We start from the raw sequence: 21,132 nt of genomic DNA on the forward strand, positions 1-21,132 counted from the left end.
ATGGTGAAAAGGCCAAAGTTGTGAACCATTCTGCACCTGGACATGGAGATTCCATATGTGGTGTCCTAGATAGAGTTAGGAAACAAGTGTTAATCCAGTATGTGTGAAACATATCCATTCAACAAGTATTTATTGAGTACTTACTATGTACCTGGCACTGAGCCCACAACACAAGACAGTCTCCGTGCACAAGGAAATTATGTCTGCAAGGGGAAGAGGTGCCTACGCAGGTGATCCACATACCATGTGGGGAGTGCTCTCTAAGGAAATGTAGGAATGTTAGCACAGAAAGGGCATGTGGATGAGGCCTTCGGGGTGAGAGAAGGCTTCCCCGATGAGGGGACACCTACACTCAGGTGAAACCCACGTGATGAGTAGGACTCAGCCAGGTGAGGAGCGAGAGAAGCACGTTCCTTGCAGGGTGGGCAAAGTGTACTGGGGCCCAGAGGTGAGAGGCACAGGAGTGGCAGGTTGGGGAGGAGGGGTTGGCAGCAGAGAGGCTGGTGGTGTGGCCTGGGTCCCCAGGAAGAGACTCATTTGCTGCTGAGATGTGTAGATACTTTCATGGGTGGCAGAGAAACTTTGGAGGAACACCGTGGTCACATTGAGATTTGGAGAGCCCACCCCAGCAGCAGGGTGGGGAAGAGGTTGCAGGGCCAGGGCAGAGCTCATGAGGAGTCCCTGGTGCCACGGTGGCAGGAGATGGAGGTTGACCCAGGCAAGCCGAGACTCTGCTCGCCTTCCTTCATCTTGTTCTCCATTTCTGTTCCCAGCAACAAGCCAACCTGATCCCGGGGTTGAACCTCAGCGCACTTGGCATCTTTTCAACAGGATTATCTGTGCTGCCTCCACACGCGGGGCCCCGAGGACCTCCTCCTCCTCCTCCCCCCTACCACCCGTTCGCTGTAAGTAGCTCAGCTTCAGAGGGTTGCTCGCGCTCTGGGCACTTCCAGGCAGCAGCATGGCTCTGTCGTGTTGCTCAGAGCTAAAGCTTGAACGTGGAGGCCTTGCTCATAAGTGACCGTAGGAGGAATCCAGCATGTCTTAGACTTCTTCCTAATGGACAGATTGATATTATTCCTCCTTCCTCTAAACATGTACTATTAAATATAATAGGAAAGAAAGAATCCATTAGCAAAGACATTCACGAGAAGCCTGTTGATTGTAAAAAAAAGGATTTGTTCGTTCAAATAAGACTCTTCCTGAGTGCTGTTCATTCATTAAAATGCTAGGCTAGCCCTAGCCAGTTTGGCTCAGTGGGTAGAGCGTTGGCCTTTGGACTGAAGGGTTCCCGGTTCGATTCCGGCCGAGGGGACATGCCCGGGTTGCAGGCTCCATCCCCAGTGTGGGGCGTGCAGGAGGCAGCCCATCAGTGATTTCTCTCATCATTGATGTTCCTATCTCTCTTTCCCTCTCCCTTCCTCTCTGAAATCAATAAAAATATGTTTTTAAAAATAAATAAATAAAATGTTAGGCTACCTGGATGTCTCTTTCCCACCTATGTCTGCAACTCAGATGCATTCTGTTTTAATATTGGGCAGATTTTAAAAGAAAATAATAGTGTTTCAAAATACTTAGAACAATGCCTGGCGTTTAGTGGGCTCTCAGTAACTGTTGTTTGAATCACATTTAATAACAGAAGAAGAAATGGGAAGTTACGAGTTTTCTGCTTGTTGCCTGCTTGCGGCTCCCACTCATGAGCCTTGTTCAGAATCAGGGCATCACCAAAGTGGGAGTGGGGGACAGGATATTTGCCAGCTGTTTTTTTTTGTTTTTTAATATATTTTTATTGATTTCAGAGAGGAAGGCAGAGGGGGAGAGAGAGAGAGAAACATCAATTGGCTGCCTCCTGCACGCCCCGCACCAGGGATCGAGCCCACAACCCGAACATGTGCCCTGACCAGGAATCGAACCATGACCTCCTGGTTCATAGGTCCACTGAGCCACACCGCTGGGCTGCCAGCTGGTTTTTTATCCTGAACTCTATATACATACAGCTTATTCTTAAAGCAAACTTTCTCTCCCCCAACGTTTATACTGTTTAAATGGGAAGAATCCAGTTGGTGAACATAACCTTAGCCACTCCTTTCTTTCTAGTGCTTTGGGTTATCTGTAGAGAGACAGGATAAACCTACTCTGCTGTTTTACCAACAAAATACTGACATGAGTGGCAGCCATGTCCTCAGTCACAAGAACTTACACATTTCTGCAATCTGTTTATACACAGATCTGAGTCATTTCTAAATCTCTGTACCATTTATTTAAAATTATATCCATTTTCCCTTAAACTAAAGGATAGGGCCCAATATTAAGCCGTGTGTGTGTGTGTGTGTGTGTGTGTGTGTGTGTGTGTGTGTGTGTATGAGAGAGAGAGAGAGAGAGAGAGAGCGCGCGCGAGCGCGAGCTGGAGATGAGACAGGAGGGATTGTTGATGTTCCCAGGAGCAAAATAGATACAAGAGGGGCACGTCCTCATATCTTTGCTATGAGATTTGAGAATGAATGAGTTTGGCACAAGTCAGTGGCATTGAGACACACCTCATTTCTTAGGAGAAAAACTGTATATACTGCCTACAGAAGGTAACGTAAGGCCAGGCTACCCTCTCAACCTAAATACTTAAATGGGGGTGGGGGGAGATATAATAAAACAACCTACTTCTAAAATCGATCATCTAAAATGGGAGTCATCCTCTGTATTTTTCATCTTTTTCTTTTTTTTTTAACTTTTTAAAAATATATATATTTTATTGATTTTTTTACAGAGAGGAAGGGAGAGGGATAGAGAGCTAGAAACATCGATGAGAGAGAAACACCGATCAGCTGCCTCCTGCACGCCCCCTACTGGGGATGTGCCCACAACCAAGGCACATGCCCCTGACCGGAATCGAACCTGGGACCCTTCAGTCCGAAGGCCGACGCTCTATCCACTGGGCCAAACCGGTCAGGGCCATCTTTTTCTTAATGATTTGTAACAACTGTTTACATATTAAGGCTCTTAACCATTTGTCATATTGTAAATGTTTTTTTTCAACAGTTTATCATTTCTCTTCGCTTTATTTGTGGTGTCCTGTGCCATAATAATTTAAAATACATATATTGTGAACAAACTATTACATGAAGTAAACTGTAAATGTTTCCCTTCAGCCTTTCTTCTCTTACCCAAATTTTACCCACCAGCCATTCTCCAGAAATATAACACTACTATGTTTATATATATTTAAAATATTTCCTCAGCATATATACAATCGTATTTTTGAAAAATACAAATGGAGTGAATTAGAAGTTATTTTTTATGTTTTATCAGCATCTTTCCATAGCTGGACCTAATTCTCCTTACTGGTTAAATAATAAATTCCATTAGATGAATTTATTATAGTTTTTCTAATCACATGATTTTTAGACATTTAGATTGTTTCCAGGTTTTCTTTGCTACGGAGAGTGTAGAAATGAATATCTGTATACAGAAGTCTTTGCACCAGTATGTGAATATGAAAATTCTCTAAGATTACAGTTACTACATCAAAGGAGAGGTGCAATTTAAATTCTCACGGATTTCCTGTCAACAGAATTGGTGTGGAAATGTTAAGAATGAAGGTAGCTAAATCAGTGATGTTCCCTTTATGGATTCCTTGCCTCTGATGTCATGCTAAGGAAGGAACCTTTTCCCATCCCTGTGTTTGCTTATAGTAATTTTTAGTTGCTGGTTTGGGGGAATTGTTGCTTATATTTACATCTGTAACTCCTAGGGAATTTATTTTGACTTATACTTTGAGATAGGAATCTGGCTTTGTTTTTGTTGTGTTTTTTCCCAAATGGATAGCCAATTTTCCCCAAAATCATTTATTGAGTAATGTACCCTTTTATCACTCAACTTGAAATGTCAGCTTTGCCATGCACTGAATTCCCACTTAGTCATTCGTGGACACTGTCCCATTACTCATTTTGTTTTTACACTGTGATTACTATAGCCTTATATTCTCTGGACAGTTTTAACAGCAGGCTTCTTCTCAAAGAATGAATGGGAAAGATGACTAACTTTTACTACACTTGGGAAATTAGCGAATATGTAGGTATTTTCTGTTTCTTGAAGATTTGATAAGACATATCTGTGAAACATCTCAGCCTCTAACACTCGTAAGCTATATGATTTCTCTAAGTTGTTGGCATAGTTTTGTTAATTTATCTTTTTCTTAAAAGTATTCATTCCAACCCGGCCAGCTTGGCTCAGTGGTTGAGCTTCAACTTAGGAAGCAGGAGGTCATGGTCCATTTCCCAGTCAGGGCACTAGCCCGGATTGTGGGCTCGGTCCTAGTTTAGAGCAGGTACAGGAGGCAACCGATTGATGCTTCTCTTTCACATCAATGTTTCTCCCTCTCTGTCCCCCCTTGCTCTCTCTCTAAAAGCAATGAAAACATACCCTTGGATAAGGATTAAAAGAAAAAGGACTAACTATACCTTTATTGGTTTCTTTGCTCACTGCAGACAGTTCTTATATTCCATATTCTCTAATTTTTTTTTTTGAGTTGTTCGTTTGTTTGGAGTACTGCCTCAAACAACTCTTTTCAGGAATAATACATAAGTAGTATACTTTCTAAACCTTTCTGTGTCTGAAAATTCCTTTCTGATTCCCTCACACAGGAATGGAAGTCCAGCTGGATATTTAGAAGTTCTAGGGCCATAGTTCCTCTAGCATTTTGAAAACATTTAGCATCTCCTTTTAAGTGTGCTACTCCCCTGATTCTCTCTCTTGTCGGGAACTTTTGCCCTTCTGTCTGAGAGTGCTCTGCCTTTGTAGTATTTTGCCTTTACCCCTGGAATTCAGAAATCTGAATCTGAGCACTTTGATCTGAAGATTCAAGTTTTTCTTTGCTCAGGAAAGTCTTTTGCGTCTCTTATTAATTCCAGCATTGCTTCTCCTAATTCCACTGTGTTTTCTGCTTCTGGAGTTTCCAATTTATGGATAGTGGATCCTCTCATTCTACCCTTCATGTCTCTAATTCCCTTTTTGTTGTGAAGGGGTTAACCTTCTAATGCACAAATTGGCTTTTCAGGAGTGTCTGTTCATATATATATCTATATATATATGGCTTTTATTGAGTTTTTACTTCTCTAGTCATGTTTTTAATTTCCAAGATCAATCTACTTCTCTGATTGGTCTTCCCTCCTAGCAGTCTACTCAAGCACTGTCCTCTTCAATCTCACTAAGAAAGCAGGTGACTCTTAAAAAAAAATTCTCCCCCCTTTCTGAATTAATTCACTGGGGTCCTTTGCTTGCCTCACTCCCCTCTTTCATGCTGCTGATTCTCTACATACATCTGATGAGTTTTCATTTTTCATTCATGTATCCAATAAACTCAACAGAGCTCTAACATCTAAATATATTAGAACTTTTCCAAAGCTTGCACCGTGGGCCCCCTGACCCAGTGAATTCGGAATGCTCCAGGAGAGCAGTGCTGGGTGCAGTGCTCAAGGTCCCAGGCGGCAGAACGAGACAGATCTGTGCTCAGATCTTGGCTCTGCCTCACGCTAGCTTACCTGGTCCCTGTCAGCTCCAGAGGTTGTCCTAGGCGAGCTCACAGAGGGAATAAGGAGGTGCTTGAACAAGCTGGGTAGAACGGTGCACCTTCTGAGTCTTGGAGAGCTCTGTTCATGACCCTGACCCCTCTGGCCAAGTCTACTGCCCTTCCCAGGCCTGTGTCCATATCCCTGGTTCCCAGGGTGAGCACCTGCCCTCCTTGCAATGTGGCATCACACTGTTATCATACTAAAGCTGTACGCCTGATTTCTTCATGCTGCAGAGTGTCACCTAAATCATGCGTCAGATGGTCACAGGAAACAGCTTGGAATGAAGAACCCTATAGCTCTTCCAGGAAAAGTAGGCCCAACTGTTTAAATTTCCCTTTTTAATTTTCGAAAGTGTGTTTGGTATATACTCTTCTACCTATCGCCCCAGCATAGTCAAGCATAGGGGAGAAGCAGACACCAGGTCCCCTCTGACTCAGAATTTGACATGAACCATGGATAATAATGACCATGGCAGGCGGTGGGGCTCCCCTAGCAGTGGCACCTTCCCCATCACACCTCCACTCCCGTCCCCAGGGTCATAATGCTTTTGACACACTAAAAAATAGAGTAGTTTCTCCGTCATAAAATAGCTCGGGACCCTCCAACTGAGACAGTGAGCCCAGCTGCCATATTGGGGTTGGGGCTGCACACTGGCCTCCCCGCTCCCTGGGGCCTCGGTCCATCAGATGGCTACAACCTGCTTTCCCACTGAGGAAAACATGTATTTAGGCCGTCAACAGGTTACTTTTCTGATCGTTATGTCTAAGCACGTTTTGAAAGTCCTTTTCCACTTGAGATGATCGATGCCATGTAAGCTTGGGCCGATGGGAAATAGAAAGTATGCTCAGATAAGCCACACGTTTTATCACAAGTAAGTGCCACGCATTCGGCCATGCAGTGCCTGGTGACAGATTCTTCCTCCTGCGACCGTATTGAATGCCACGTAACATCCTCCAGGGGTACCCATTGCACTTGGGGTCAATCCATGTCCACACCTGGGCCCACAGGGCCCTGCGTGATCCCGCCTGCCTGCCTCCCCGTCATACCCTGCTGTGCTTTTATTCGCTTTTGCGATACCGGCCTCCTTTCTGTTCTTCAAACAGGCCAACCCCTTTTCTAGCTCTGGACCTCTGAGAATCGAGCTTCGAATGTTCCCTTCCCCGTGCCTTTCCCAAGGCTCCATCCCCTCCCAACTCAGAGGCCACCCCTCTAGCTAAATCACCATCCCATCCCTCATCCCGCAGCTCCCCTTCCTCACACCGCCCTGTTCATTTTCTTCACAGTAATTGCCTCCCCAGTAGAACCTAAGACCCATGGCGGCAGTGTGACCTCCTCTGTCTGAATAGCTGTGTCCCAGCACCTAGAACAGTGCTTCACACATAGTAGGTGCTCAAATCTCTTTTGCATGAATGGACGATTGAATGACCCCTCGCCAGTGTGATAAGACCTAAATGTCCTATTTTAGTCCATCTGTGGGTGAGGCTCGGAAAAGCTGAATAAATTCCTACAACTTGTAAAGAGCTAGTGGTTCAGCCTGGGGCCTTCTGAGCCTTCTGACTCCAAAAGCCCCCTTTTGTACACAAAGGCCAGCGGCAGAGCCTCTGGGAAGACCGGCTCCTGATTGCAGAGTCCGGGGCTCTTCCCGCACAGTCTTCTAAGCTGTGGTAGCTCACGAGTAACATGGGGAGCGGGGAATCTGTTCTCTTTATCCTTTTAAAGCTCATTCTCTCCCCTAACCCAAGTGGTAGATCTACATTTAACCGTGTTCATGTTGAGAGAATTTGAACCTGGAATAGCAGCCACACTGTGCAGCCTGTGTGTTCTTGACCTCACATGAGTTTCTGGAAAAGGCAAATTGCAATTGAAAAGAATTACTTCTGCTGTGAGGGCTGTCCAGGTGGGAAGAGGGCAGAAGTGTCCTTACCCCAAGCTAGAGCTTTGTCTGAGCAGAAAACCTGCAGCAGCTCTGCCCCCACCTGCCATGGCCCAGGGCAGCCCCCAGAACAGGGACCTGCACAGACAGGGGTCTGGAGCTGATGCTCTTCAAGAAAAGCAGGACCAAGTGAGCCAAACAATTGGAGGTGTGTGTGCAAGAGAACGCTGGTCTCCTAGCCCCCTCTTGTGGGTAGTAGGTGTCACTGCAGCCTCTTTCTAAGTCATGAAAGCAAAGGCTTGTACTACAGTGATGGGTCGCTTCTATAAGCCCCACAGGTGCTCTGCGCACCTAGAACTCCCCACAGAGATTGCACCTCTCTTTCTCTGAGGCCAGTCTGCTTTCCAAGCTCAAACGGGGAACATTTTCATTTTGTCCCTAATGTGCCATAAGGCAAAGTTGTGATATGGAGCTCAGATTCAGGAGACAAGGGAACCAGATTTGCTCAAGGGCCCTCCCTCAAGTGAAAGCTGGGACCCTTACCTCCTCATGTCTGACCACTGTTGGAATGGGTTTCCTGGGCGGTTTCTCACGGGGCAGGCGTGAGGGATCGGTGCCCAGAGCCCAGCTTTCCTCTGATGGGCATGTCGGCATTTACATGGCGGTGTGTAAAGCACATTTAACCTGACTTTGGTAACTCAGGCCAGTGTCCTGCCTAAAAGAATATACAAAATAAGCCCTGGTCGATCAGAGTGCCGCCTGCGGACCAGAGGGCATGTACCTTGGTTGCAAATTTGATCCCCAGCCCTGGTCAGAGTGCATGTGGGAGGCAGCCAGTTAATGTGTCTCTCTCACATTGATGTTTTCTCTCTCCCACCCCACCCCCACTTCCTCCCTTCCACTCTCACTCTTAAAAAAAAAAAAGAAAAATATCCTTGGGTGAGGATTAAAAAAATATATATATGTGTGTGTGTGTGTGTGTGTGTGTGTGTGTGTATATATATATATATATATATATATATATATATATATATATATATATATAAAATAAATAATAAATAGCGAGCCAGGGGCCGTCACATCCGAAACAACTGAACAGGTTGAGTCAGGTGACAAGGCCGGCAGGGGGGTTAGTGAGGGACAACCAAACGACTGAGCAGCAGGCTATGTGGGGCAACCAGGCCAGCAGGAGGGGCAGTAAGGGGCGACCAGGCCGGCAGAGGGGGGCTGTTGGGGGCTACCAGGCTGGCAGGAAGGGCAGTAAGGGGCGACCATGCTGGCAGGAGGGGCAGTTAGGGGTGACCAGGCTGGTGGGGGGGCAGTTGGGGGCGACCAGGTTGAGGGGGGGGGGCGGTGCAGTTAGGAGCCATCAGGTTGGCAGGCAGAGGCAGTTAGGGGCGGTCAGACAGGCAGGCAGGTGAGCAGTTAGGAGCCAGCGGTCCCAGATTGGAGAGGGTGCAGGCTGGGCTGAGGGGAACCCCCCACCCCCTATGAATTTCGTGCACCGGGCCTCTAGTATATACATAAAATCAGACATATTCCTGTTTCCAGGACTATTGTGAGGATTAAAAGTGTTTCAGAGTAGCCGTAACCGGTTTGGCTCTGTGGATAGAGCGTCGACCTGCAGACTGAAGGGTCCCAGGTTCGATTCCGGTCAAGGGCATGTACCTGGGTTGTGGGCACATCCCCAGTAGGGGGTGTGCAGGAGGCAGCTGATCGATGTTTCTCTCTCTCGTCGATGTTTCTAACTCTCTATCCCTCTCCCTTCCTCTCTGTAAAAAGTCAATAAAATATATATTTTTTAAAAAAGCGTTTCAGAGTAGATGTAAAGTATCTGTCACAGTGCCTAGTACAAGCAGGTTTTCAATAACAAAGCAGCTCCTTTTAAATGTAATTCTCCTAAAGCCCGTTTTCTTCTATCCACATCTGCCCTCCTGTCCCCTGCCTCCCCTTCCCCATGCTCACACACGTGTATTTATTCTTTCTCTTCCTCCTTCAGTCTGTTTTTAAGTTTCTCTCTTCTCAGCCTCCCCATTCCTTCTGAAACGCTGTGATGAGCTCACTGATTTCCCAGGAGCATCTCTGCTTGTTCTGTGTGACTCCTTGCATTGTGTGGGGGTGGGGGAGGGTGTGGGGGAGGGGGCGTGCGCACGCGTGTACTCGCTCCCGTGATAAGTTCCTAGGAGTCAAAAACATCTCAGCTAAAAACGCTAAACCCTCGGCCGGCCCAGCGCTCTGAGGGGGAAGGCGGTGCAGGGCTCCCAGTGCCGCAGGGAGGTGTGCGGTGGGACCGGGAGCCTGTGTTGCCGGCGGTAACCGTGCTGCCCCGAGTTTGGTGAGTGTCCCCGAGGGCACCGCTGACTGGCCCTTTCTCTCCTGCTGCAGAGCCACTCCGGATACTTCTCCAGCCTGTACCCCCCTCACCAGTTCAGCCCGTTCCCGCATCATCACTCCGTAAGTGCCCCTCGCTTCAGCCCATCCGCCCCTCCCCTCGCCTGTGGCTGGCACCACGTCGTCCTGGCGGACTGACCGGTGTGAGTGCCGGGCGCTGTGCTCCAGGTCGCCCTGGAATGGCCCACCACGGGGGTCCGTGTGCCCGGCCTGCGCTCTAGTGCGCAAAGGCTCCTCAGTGCGCTGGTGCTGTCCCGCTGAACGGCCTGAAATGCTCACAGGCCTATGGGTGCCGGTGCGAAAAGTGGCACAAATGAGTCGTCAGCGGGTCAAACCAGGAGGCTGTGTTGGGCTGAAGACCAGAGTTCTCAGAGATCTTTGAACAAAGTCTGGCGAACGGGGTCCTTTTATTTCTGTGAACCCCGTGGCACAGACCCCTGTGGCCTTGCCCACGTCTCTGGGCTGTCACCAGGCGGCTGGCCAGGCACCGTCTAGTGGAAATGCCGTTCGGCTGCAAGGCGGCCGGGCAGCGGGCAGCTTCTTGTTCCCGCCGACAGCCTCCCAGCCCCGTGTCAGACCATCCATTTCATGGATTTCTTGCCTGGAGACGGGCAAACCACACAATCCCATTTGTCTGTGGCAGAAAACCTGTGAATGGATGGCTTCCTGTGTCCAGCAAACGGGTGATAGGTGCCCAGGAGGCCTTTGCCTTTTGACCGGCGCATGGTGCTTGGTTGCGTTCAGGTTCCTTCTGCAGGCGTCACACCCGCAGAGCTCTAGGCCCCCAGAGAATCCGGGCGCCACTGGGGCCATCTTCTTGGTGGTGGGGCCACCCCACCAGGTGGCCCATGGTGGGTGGCGGGTAAGTTCCTGCAGGAGCCACCCCCTGGGAAGGCCTCTGTCTTGTCTTGCCCTTCCAGTACCCGGAGCAGGAGATCGTGAATCTCTTCATCCCGACCCAGGCCGTGGGGGCCATCATCGGGAAGAAGGGCGCGCACATCAAGCAGCTGGCTCGGTTTGCGGGCGCCTCCATCAAGGTAACGCCTCTCTCCATAGCGCCTGTGCCCCACCCACTTCCTCCACCACCACCGTGTTCCTGCTGTCAGTCCCCAGGATGGCAGCTCCTGCACCATCCAGGGACAGAGTCCCACGGGACCGGGACAAGCCGCCCACAGAACTTTCCCGCCCGCTCTCATCTTTACCTCTCTCATTCCTTTTCTGTCCAACTAACAACTGCATTAGAAACGGCATGCGTAGCAGAGGAGCCACCCAGCTCTCTGGGTGACCAGTGTCCCGCCCTGAAAGGCTGAGGACTTTTCCGAACTAAGGGAGTGAACTTAGTGGAGCAACCGTTCATGCCTAGCAGGTCAGCGCGTTGAGGCTTTAACTTAGTCTCCGCTTCACAAACCCTCGAACTAGGAGAAAGTAGTTGGAATGAAAAACTCTTTGAAAAGCAGCGGGCGATAAACAAGAAGCCGGTGGCATGACCTGACAGGAAGCCCTGGGACTGCAGAGAGCACAGGAAGGAAGGCCCTTGACCGATGGGAGGGGCCCGAGTGCAGGCGTCGCTGCAGTTACACACCCACATCCTGCCTCCTGGAGCACAAGGTGCAGATTGGTCAGGGAAGCTGAAAGGGGAGGATTCCTCGGCCCTGGTCCTGCTCCAAGCCCAGCTATCAGCTCGGACTCACAGGCAGCATGCTGAGCACGTCCTGAGCCTCATGAAACACTTTCGGAAACAGAGGTTCCATTGTTACCTAAAATAATGTGCTGCCATGCGACAACCCGGAATTCCGCACCACAGGTCTCGTGACTGGGGAGAGAATGCCTGCACTCTCGCCGAGAAGAGCTGGATCTCTCCCACAGCACGTGTGCTGCAGAGAAAAACCCAGGCACAACCGCTGAGTCGGGCAGAACAAGCATTGCAATGAGGGCATTAAGGAATTTGTTTTAGGGAAATCCTTTCCCCTCCCAGCCCTCGTTTACCCCACCTGTGAAGTAGTCAGGATGAGAGCCCTGGGGGTGGGGGTGGGGGTGGGGGTGGGGGGGAGACAGTGGTGGATCACATGGTGGGGCGGGGGCGCTTTGCACCCAGCAGGTGCGTTGCAGGGAGACCTGGTCCAGGCTGTGCTGGCCCCGCCCCCTGAGTAGGTGTGAAGACCACAGGGCTGGCTGCACCACCAGGCCCTTCCCCAGTGTTCAGTCCTGTAGTCTGACATCCCATGCAGGAGACAATGAGAGTATTTCAACTAAATCCTCCCTTTTTTTCCCCTAAGGGAGAGTTGGAGGTAGAGGCATTCAAGGCCGGCAGGGAAAGGACTGGCTCTTAGGTGTAAATTTTGAGCACTTACGGGGCCAATGACAGAAGTTAGAAATTGGGACCCAGATATTAATGAAGGCTGCAAAGCTAAAGAATGTGAGTGCCGCCCTAGCCTGTTTAGCTCAGTGGATAGAGCGTTGGCCTGAGGACTGAAGCGTCCTGGGTTCAATTCTGGTCAAGGGCACATGCCTGGGTTACAGGCTCAATCCCCAGTAGGGGGCGTTCAGGAGGCAGCTGATCAATGATTCTCTCATCATTGATGTTTCTCTCTCTCTCCCTTCCTCTCTGAAATCAATAAAAAATATATTTTAAAAAAAGTAATGTAAATGCCAAGATTTTACCAGGTTACGCTATTTTTCTGGTCCAGTGTTTTTCCGTATGTCCACCTGAGTGCTAGAGCAGAATCACTCCCAACAGTCCTTCCTGAAAATGAGGGAGAGCTCAGTCCCTTGGGCTTCACCCCACAGCATCCCCACAGCCTCTCTACACCCAGAAAGCCTGAGTGGTGGGGCATCACTGCGGATGGCCTCTGTGATGGGGAGAGGCAGGGCTGCCCGGGGGACAGGACGGGCTCCGCAGCCTGGCAGCGTGTGGATGCCCCTTATGCTGGGCCAACACCCTGCTCCTCCCCTAGCCCTGCCTCCAGCGCATAGGGAAGAGGAGAGAAAACCAGGGAAGCCAAGTATATGTGAGAGAAATTGCCCCCTTTTTCAAATCAACCTGGTCTTTGCTGGATCCCCTTTATCCCAAGTTTCTGAAAGCATCTGTCTCTGAAGCAAGACTCACACCAGAGGAGCCCGTTCCTCGCCTCGCCAGTCCCCAGAGTCCACACCAGGGCACGTTGGGAGAGCTTTCCACTAACCAGTACCCGGAAAGGATGGGTGGAGCTGAAGTGGGGGAGGTGCACCCCGAGACTGCTCTGGTTACATGCAGGCAAGAGCTGAGCTCCCCCTGCCTCCCTGCACAGCACCTGGTCCGTAGGCTTCAGATGCCACACAAAACCCAGACACCCAGACCTTGGTCTTGCTGCAGCCCCGGCTCACCCTGTGACCTTGGCAGTCACCTCACTTGTCTGGGTCCCATTTGCTTCAGCCATAAAATGAGGCCTTTATGCCTGGCCCTCCAGAGGGGCCTGTAGAACACCATCCTGAAACCTCAGGTCTGGGCTGGTGAATGCCAGGCGATTGAGGGGTGGGAGTTTCTCGCAGAATCTGAGCAAGGCAGGCACAGGTCACTAGGAAGTGAACAGGCCGGCAGACCTGATTTGGTCAATGGGCGCCAAGAATTAGCCCTTCAGGCATCTCTGGGCCGTGCCTGCTCTAGGTCGGCTGTTGCATGCGGCGGCTGCCTCTGGGCGCTGAGACTTAGCACCACGGTTACTTTCCTGCAAGCTGGCTACACGTGGAGGCCTCTGTGGGCCAGTCCCTCCTCCCCTCTAGGCCCTGGTTCAGTTGGCACAGTCTGTCCCTCCCTTTTCCTAGAGCTTTTGACTCCCTTAGTGACAGGAGGCCAGGCTCACTGGTGCTCGGGGCAGGGACAGGCAATGACTACTGGCCTGCTGCCAACTCTCCCTGGGCAGCCAAACACCCAGTGACTTCCTGTGTCCCAGCGTGGAGGCAGCGGTAAGACGAAACAAAGGTGGGAGCCCTGAACTCTCTTGCTGGTGTGTGTGCCGTCCACTGAGAGGAGGAGGGGCAGGGGGTGCAGCCGAGCGCAGCATGGTCCTTTCCTTGTGACCTGCAGATTGCCCCAGCGGAAGGCCCCGACGTCAGCGAAAGGATGGTCATCATCACCGGACCGCCAGAAGCCCAGTTCAAGGTCAGTGCGGTCTTGGGAGGTGGCGGGAGCAGCGCCCCACGCCTGTGCACGGCTTCCCTGGGGCTGGGTGTGCAGCTGCTGGCTCCCCATTCCCGCAGCCACACTGTGGAAGCCGGGGACTGGCAGCTGTGCGACCGTCCGACATGTCTCGCTCTCTCAGGCTCAGGGGCGGATCTTTGGGAAACTGAAAGAAGAAAACTTCTTTAACCCCAAAGAGGAGGTGAAGCTGGAAGCCCACATCAGAGTGCCCTCTTCCACTGCTGGCCGGGTGATCGGCAAGGGCGGCAAAACCGTGAGTGTGCCCGGAGCTGGCTTCATCTTGGGGCTGCCTCTCCGCCCGGCCTGACTCCCCTCAGACCCCGTTGGCTCTGCAAGAACCAAATGTAATGAGCGTCACTCGGAGCCAAGGGCCCCGATCCATGGTGCTGCTAGAGCCCAGTGTGTGTGCCCAGGAGCACCGCCTCGGGACCTGCCGGGAGGGTCTCCACCCCCTGGCACCGGAGGCTGCCTCCTGCCGCTCTGTATCCGCATGGGCAGCAGGAAATGGACAGGAAACTGACAGGGAGGAGAGCCCCACCCGCGCACACCCCTTCCGCAGACCACCGTCTGCACCGAATTTCACGCTCCAGGCCCGCGGCCTTGAGTGTCCTACACTCTCTCTACTCTTTAAACTCTCCCCACAGATGCCCAGAGGCCCTGACTCTCCCTCCTGCAGATTCGGTCTTCCGGTTACTTCCCAAACCTGGCCCTCTGCAGCCCGGAGTAGTTCAGCAGCAGGGCGGTGGGTGAGAAGGAAATTGTTCTGTAATAAAATATTCAAGGTTTTAGCCTGAAGGTGGCAATACCACAAATGCAATTTGAAAAGCAACAGTGAATGAACTCTGCAGCCTTTAGACATGAGCCGGTCGCCAACCCCAGGTGTGTTCTAGAGCGCAAGCTACCCGCCTGGAGGGAACACGGCCCCTGGGATGTTCCCGGCAACAAAGACTTATATTTTTGATATTTATTTTATATATTTAAATGCCATTTAACAAAGAAAAATCAACCAAAAAAATGAGTTCGCGTGTCATAGGTTCGCCATCACTGTTCTAGGTGGCAGGGATTCGGGAGGTTGCTGTGGGCCTGAGTGAGTGTGTGAGTGTGTGTGTGTGAGTGTGTGTGTGTTATATTTTCTTTATATAAAAACTCTTCAAGGAATCACAGATAGAATGATTTACCTTTAGGCAAAAGAGTGAAGCTGTGTGGCATGCGTGTTGCTCCCCACATCCAACTATGCAGGTTGGCGTGCAGTGGGCAAAAGGAAGCAGACAAAAGCGGTTCTCAACCTGTGGGTCGCGACCGCTTTGGCGGTCGAACGACCCTTTCACAGGGGTCGCCTAAGACCATCCTGCATATCAGATATTTACATTATAATTCATAACAGTAGCAACATTACAGTTATGAAGTAGCAACGAAAATAATTTTATGGTTGGGTCACAACATGAGGAACTGTATTTAAAGGGCCAGAAGGTTGAGAACCACTGAGATAAGACCACGAGGGTGTAGAATCCTGCGTCCTTCGAGGTCCTATTTGGTCATTTTAGAACCAGTCATTGAATTCTGTGTGCACCCCTCTCCCCCACTGTCAACTGTCCATCGTACGTGTGTGTGCTCAGCTCTGGGACAGGGCCGGGGCCATGGCGCAAACCCTCAGGAATGTGGTGCTACTGCGGCGGGTGAGGGGGCTGAGATAAGGCAGGACCCACGGCCTGGAGGCCTCACAAGGAGGGGTGGGCCTGGCAGAGTGGCAGGGAGAACACAGGGTAGGAACAGCATGAGCAAGACTCAGAGGCAAGAATGAGAATGAAGGGTCCTTAGCTGTCCAGCAGTGATTTCATCCCTGGGTTATTGGGATCCTGGGGCCCCAGGGAGCGTGGGTGGGAACCACACTGGTGAGAACTGCAGAATGAAAATTCCGCCCCATGGAGCAGCTCCATGGACTCAGGGACTGGACTCCCTGTCCCTGTCCTGGAGCCTCCCAGAGTCCAAACCAGCAGGGCCCCAGGTGACCAGGGCGGGGAAGGCCCAGGAGCGTGCCAGACTGAAGGGAAGGTGGGCACCTCCACCTCCTTGCTCTCCACCCCCCTGCTGCCCCCTGAGCCCACCTTTCTCCCTCCCAGGTGAATGAACTGCAGAACCTAACCAGCGCAGAAGTCATCGTGCCTCGTGACCAAACGCCGGATGAAAACGAGGAAGTGATCGTCAGAATTATTGGGCATTTCTTTGCGAGCCAGGTACTGTGCTGTGAGGGTCTGGTCTTTCTTGCCAGTCTCTTTTCAACTCTGACTAAGCTAGTGGTGGCCCGTCAGGTGGCCACCGCCCCTGCATATACCCATCGCCCTAACCCCGTCCCCGGGATGGAACCTCTCCCTGACCCTTCAGGCACCACTGCAGGGCAGGGCAGCTGTTCAGCACCTGCTCACCACCCTGTCCCCCGGCATGCTGCAGGACGCTGAGGGTAGGACTTCGTAGTCAGGCCAAGCACATTTCAAGCCCCCTCGCCCTCCTGTCCCCTCGTCCTCCTGCTCAGGCCCGACAGCCTTCCTCCGCTGGGAGACATACCCATAAGGGCCCACCCTTAGGGTTCCCGACTGCACCCTGAGAACCAACCTGCGTGCCAAAATCTCACCATTCAATGCTCATTACAGCAGACTCTCCTATCTCTTACCTCTACTTTTCCAAGTCACTACCACCCCCGCTCAGGACACAGGGCCTCCATACAGCTGCTTCTCGTTTATGCAGAAGGGACAGCTCTTTTTGGTGCTTTTTGTTGGTTGGGTTTTGGGATCGAGAAATCTCGGTCCTTGCTTAAGCCCATGAAGGCAGTCGAAGCTAAGCTGACATCCAAGCCTGCTCTCCCAAGGCTGTGCCTTTTTTTAAAAAATATATATATATGTATATATATATTTATTTATTTTTATTGATTTCAGATAGGGAGAGAGAGAAACATCAATGATGAGAGGGAATCATTGAATGGCTGCTTTCTGCAAGACCCCTACTGGGGATCGAGCCCATAACCCAGGCATATGCCTTTGACTGGAATTGAACATGGGACCCTTCAGTCTACAGGCTGACACTCTGTCCACTGAGCAAAACCAGCCAGGGCTGTGCCTTTGCCTAGAGAGCTGACTGTCCCTGGAGAGCAACTGCCACTTCGGCTGCCCCACCCCAGCGCCCCCCTGTGTGAGCCACAGGTTCCTGCAGTGGGTGGGCAGCACTGGGAGCCGTGTGTGTAGTTGGGAGGGGGGTGCTCTCTGACCTCCGCAAGGTCCCCTGGTCACTGGTTTCTGCTTCCTGGCCTGTTTGTCCAGCAATTAGCTGGAAGCTTTTGGTGTTCTACCCCCTCACCCTTGACCCAGCAGCCTTGAGGTTGAGTGGTGGTTGGCGGGGGGGGATTCTGCCACTTTACTTCCAGGCAGAAAAGGACCCGTAGTAAGGGCTTTAGTGGGTGGGTGACACTTTGCCCAGCTTAGCACCTCCTTTCCCCAAGGCTCAGCCCACCCCCATCGCTCATCCTGAGAACTGGGTTCCTTTTCTCCGCTCACCCCCTCTCCCGCTGCAGACCGCACAGCGCAAGATCAGGGAAATCGTACAACAGGTGAAGCAGCAGGAGCAGAAATACCCTCAGGGAGTCGCCTCACAGCGCAGCAAGTGAGGCTCCCACAGGCACCAGCAAAACAACGGATGAATGTAGCCCTTCCAACACCTGACACCACAAGACCAAACACAGCCAGCCGGATCGGGAGCAAACCAAAGACCATCCTGAGGAATGAGAAGTCTGCGGAGGCACAAGGGCTCTGCAGAGGCCCTGAGGACCTGGTGGCCAGGAGAGGGGTTTGAGGGAGGCTGGCGGCTCACGGCCCAGCCTCCCGCCTCCCCGGGCCTCTGCAGGCTGCCCAGCCATCCACTTCACCGCCCACTCGGATCCCTCCGTAACTCCCACCACGCTATCCCTTTTAGTTGAACTAACATAGGTGAAGGTGTTCAAAGCAAAGCAAAATTCACTTTCCTTTTGTGGAAAATTGTCTCTGTACATGTGTGTACATATTAGAAGGGGAAAGATGTTAAGATATGTGGCCTGTGGGTTACACAGGGTGCCTGCGGCGTTAATATATTTTAGAAATAATATATCAAATAACTCAACTAACTCCAATTCTTAATCAAGTATTAATTTTTTTTCTTTTTAAAGAGAAATCAGGCTTTTCTAGACGTTAAAGAATCAAGTCATTCTTTGGGAGGTCTAATGGTTTAATAAGGAGCTTCAAGGCCACCCACACAAATCCACCCAGAGGGAAATCTGGTCAGGACACTCTCGGCAGCTCCGGGTCACCTGTGTACGTCAACAGAAGGGATACCGTCTTCATCCCTGTCGAGCTCACACCCATTTCTCTTTGCTTCACGGGTTTTAAACTGGTTTTTGCATACCGCTCTATAAGTCTGTCTCTGTTTATCTCTCCCCGTCCTTCTCCACACCCATCCTTTTAGTCCCCACACCCCTCTGCCTCAGTCCCACTCTCTATGCACCCCCAGGCAAAGCAGTGCTCTGAGTATCACATCACACAGAAGGAACAAAAGCGAACACACAAACCAGCCTCAACTGACACTTGAACAGAACAAGAGTCAATGGTACTTGTCCTAGCTTTTCGGAAGAGGAAACAGGAACCCATCGAACCAACCAAAACAAAGAAAAACCCCCGCAAAGAAAGAGTATATTTTGTCTTTTTTACATTTTGGTGTATAAGCCATCCATTTTCAGCAAAATGATTTCTTTCTTTTGAAAAAAAAAAAAATGTGGAAAAAAATAGCAATTTACATGAGGTCGTTGGCCCAGGGCGTTAAATTTACAGATTTTTTTTAAAAGAGAAAAACACACAAAAAAAGCTACCTCAGGTGTTTTTTACCTCAGCACCTTGCTCTTGTGTTTCCCTTAGAGATTTTGTAAAACTGATAGGAGCATTTTTTTATTTTTTTAATAAAAATGAGTTGGAAAAAAAATACAATATCAGCTGCCAGCCCGGAGAAGGTGACGGTCCAAGTGTGCACCACCCGCCTTCCGCCAGCCAGGAGCCCACGTGGCCTTCTTTTGGACAAACCTTGAAAACGTTTATTAAAAAAGAAAGATGACCAAGAGACACAGAGAAGATGTTGGAGATGTCCTGAATCTCACTAGGGTACGTGCCATTAGGGCTTTTGCGCTAAAGGATGGACATGTACTGGTTTCTGTGAACAAGCCATTTTACCATCAGACTGCAATGCCAGTTTCCTCTACTGCAAACAGTGTTCTGTGACAAAAACAAAAACAAACAAACAAAAAAAAGAAATATATCCAGCTAACAAGATCCTGGTGTCTTGGTCTCTTATTTCGAGAAGCATCGCCTGTCCCAAGGGGTCAGCCGAGTTCCAGCTCTGAGGGGACTTGGGAAGTGGGTGGCACATACCTTTAGGACTGGCCAGCTCCTCCCAGGAGGTGGCTGGGAGAAGCTAAGTGCAGTCACCAGACCAGCAGCAGCATTAGCTCCGGGGAACTTTTTAGAAATGCAGGTTCTTGGGGTCCACCTTGAATCAAATTCTGGAGGTGGGGCCCCACAGTCCGTTTCAGCAGGCCCTCCAGTTGACTCCCATTGGTGCTCAAATTTGAGAACCACAGAACCAGAGGGATGGGCTGTGTATCAAGCGAGGTAAGACCAGCCTGTCTTTAATGAACTTGACGCCTGGCCAGGGAAGGAGTTTATCTTTCTGGGGGAGAAGAGGGAGGATAATGGGCCTGACAATTCAAGGGAAGAGGTACTTCCCTGCTCTCCAGAAACCACACTGAAAGGAGATTTGAACAGGCGGATGAGAGTGGTCCTGTTCCCTTTATGAGCCCATGTTCATAGAGCTGTGGGCTTTGCCAGAGATTGCTGGCTGCTAAAAGCCCAAGCAACTCAGGAATGAAGAGTTGGTACTTGACCGCCAGGGGTGGTCAGTCAAGCTTTTTGGGGTGACCACTCAAAGCCCAGCAGGGACGGGCGGAGGTGAACTGATAGGTTCCACAGTGGCCACATCCCCCTTCTAACAAACTGAGGGCTCCTAATTCACTTAAAATGTGTTCTTTGCCTATGTCCCATCCACACTCCTGATTTCCCTTTTATTTTCAATATCTGTGATGCTGATTTTAAAGTTTTTTTGTGTAGAAGCCAGCGGTTCCTCTCACTGCTGTGGTTGGCATGGACATGGGCAGGAACGTGCTATCCCCTCATGTGGCCATTAGAAACCCAAGTATCTGTGGCTTCATCTCCCTCCCCACTCAGGCCTCAAGCCCACTGCCCTCAGAAGAGGAAATGGAACATAGTCTGCTGGCCCGAGAGAAGCCGGGGCTCCTGACAATCGGGGTTATTTCTGAAAACCTTTCCCTTGGTTGAGGTGTGCATGCCAGATGAACAGCCAGAGAAACGGCACACCCTTAAAGGAAGGGCCTTAAATGTAGGCCTGAGGGCTTGGTGATGGATCTGTGAGGATGCAGAGCAATCGGCAGGAGAGGAGGCATAACGCAGGACCCCTCTTGGCTCTGCTGCTCAGATTTCCTTCCTTGGCCTTTATTCAGGTGGCAAAATTGGAGGTTTAACTCCAGCTCCTAAGCTGCCCATTTCCAAAATATGTGTCTGAACATATGAGAGACAAGTGAGGATGCTAACAGACGCCCTACTTGCCATGGGACAAAGCACCCAGAAGTGGTCCCAAGGTTGCAGCAATGGAGGGGAGCCACATGGAGAGGCAGGTGGCAGGAATGAGGCCAGCAGGCTTGTTCCTAGCCAAGGTGTTCTCTCGGCCCGTTTTCTGAGAGCCCGGGTGCTGGGTTGTTTGACACTTGATGCAGGCACTTCTGAGCTTCCCCAGGGCTGCGCGAGCTGAGACCACCCTTTACAGGACGGGGCCTACCCCGTCTTACCTACATAAGAGCAGCCGCCTGTGTGTGCCTTGTTCCCACATGTGGACTCAGGCAAACGGTATTTCATCTATAAATCCCAGACTTTTTCTGTCTTGACAAGACATCCTGACATCCCAGAAAGTCCTAATTGAGCATGATTTTATGAAAAAAATTAAATGGCAGTTGTTAAATGGAGACTTAGGTCAATACCAAATGTTTT

The 21,132-nt window shown here is 50.6% G+C and overlaps 1 protein-coding gene across 5 annotated transcripts in view; it reads left to right on the top strand.

Annotated features, from left to right (window-relative positions):
* The window catches only part of IGF2BP2 (insulin like growth factor 2 mRNA binding protein 2), a 154,779-nt gene extending 135,435 nt beyond the window's left edge, over positions 1-19,344 (top strand). For 3 of the 5 annotated variants that reach the window (XM_070406637.1, XM_070406638.1, XM_070406640.1), the window contains 7 exons: positions 774-905; positions 9,823-9,891; positions 10,749-10,865; positions 13,892-13,966; positions 14,127-14,258; positions 16,126-16,239; positions 17,568-19,344. In XM_070406637.1, the coding sequence (XP_070262738.1) occupies positions 774-905; positions 9,823-9,891; positions 10,749-10,865; positions 13,892-13,966; positions 14,127-14,258; positions 16,126-16,239; positions 17,568-17,660 (732 nt within the window). In that variant the 3' untranslated portion in view covers positions 17,661-19,344. The remainder of the gene's footprint in view (positions 1-773; positions 906-9,822; positions 9,892-10,748; positions 10,866-13,891; positions 13,967-14,126; positions 14,259-16,125; positions 16,240-17,567) is intronic. The other 2 variants (XM_070406641.1, XM_070406642.1) reach the window with 1 other exon arrangement.
* The last annotated feature ends 1,788 nt before the right edge of the window (positions 19,345-21,132 follow it).

This window comes from Myotis yumanensis, unplaced genomic scaffold (genome assembly GCF_028538775.1).
Source record: "Myotis yumanensis isolate MYYU_CA2020_CCGP unplaced genomic scaffold, mMyoYum1.0.hap1 SCAF_2, whole genome shotgun sequence".
In the NCBI taxonomy this organism is placed as follows: Eukaryota; Metazoa; Chordata; class Mammalia; order Chiroptera; family Vespertilionidae; genus Myotis; species Myotis yumanensis.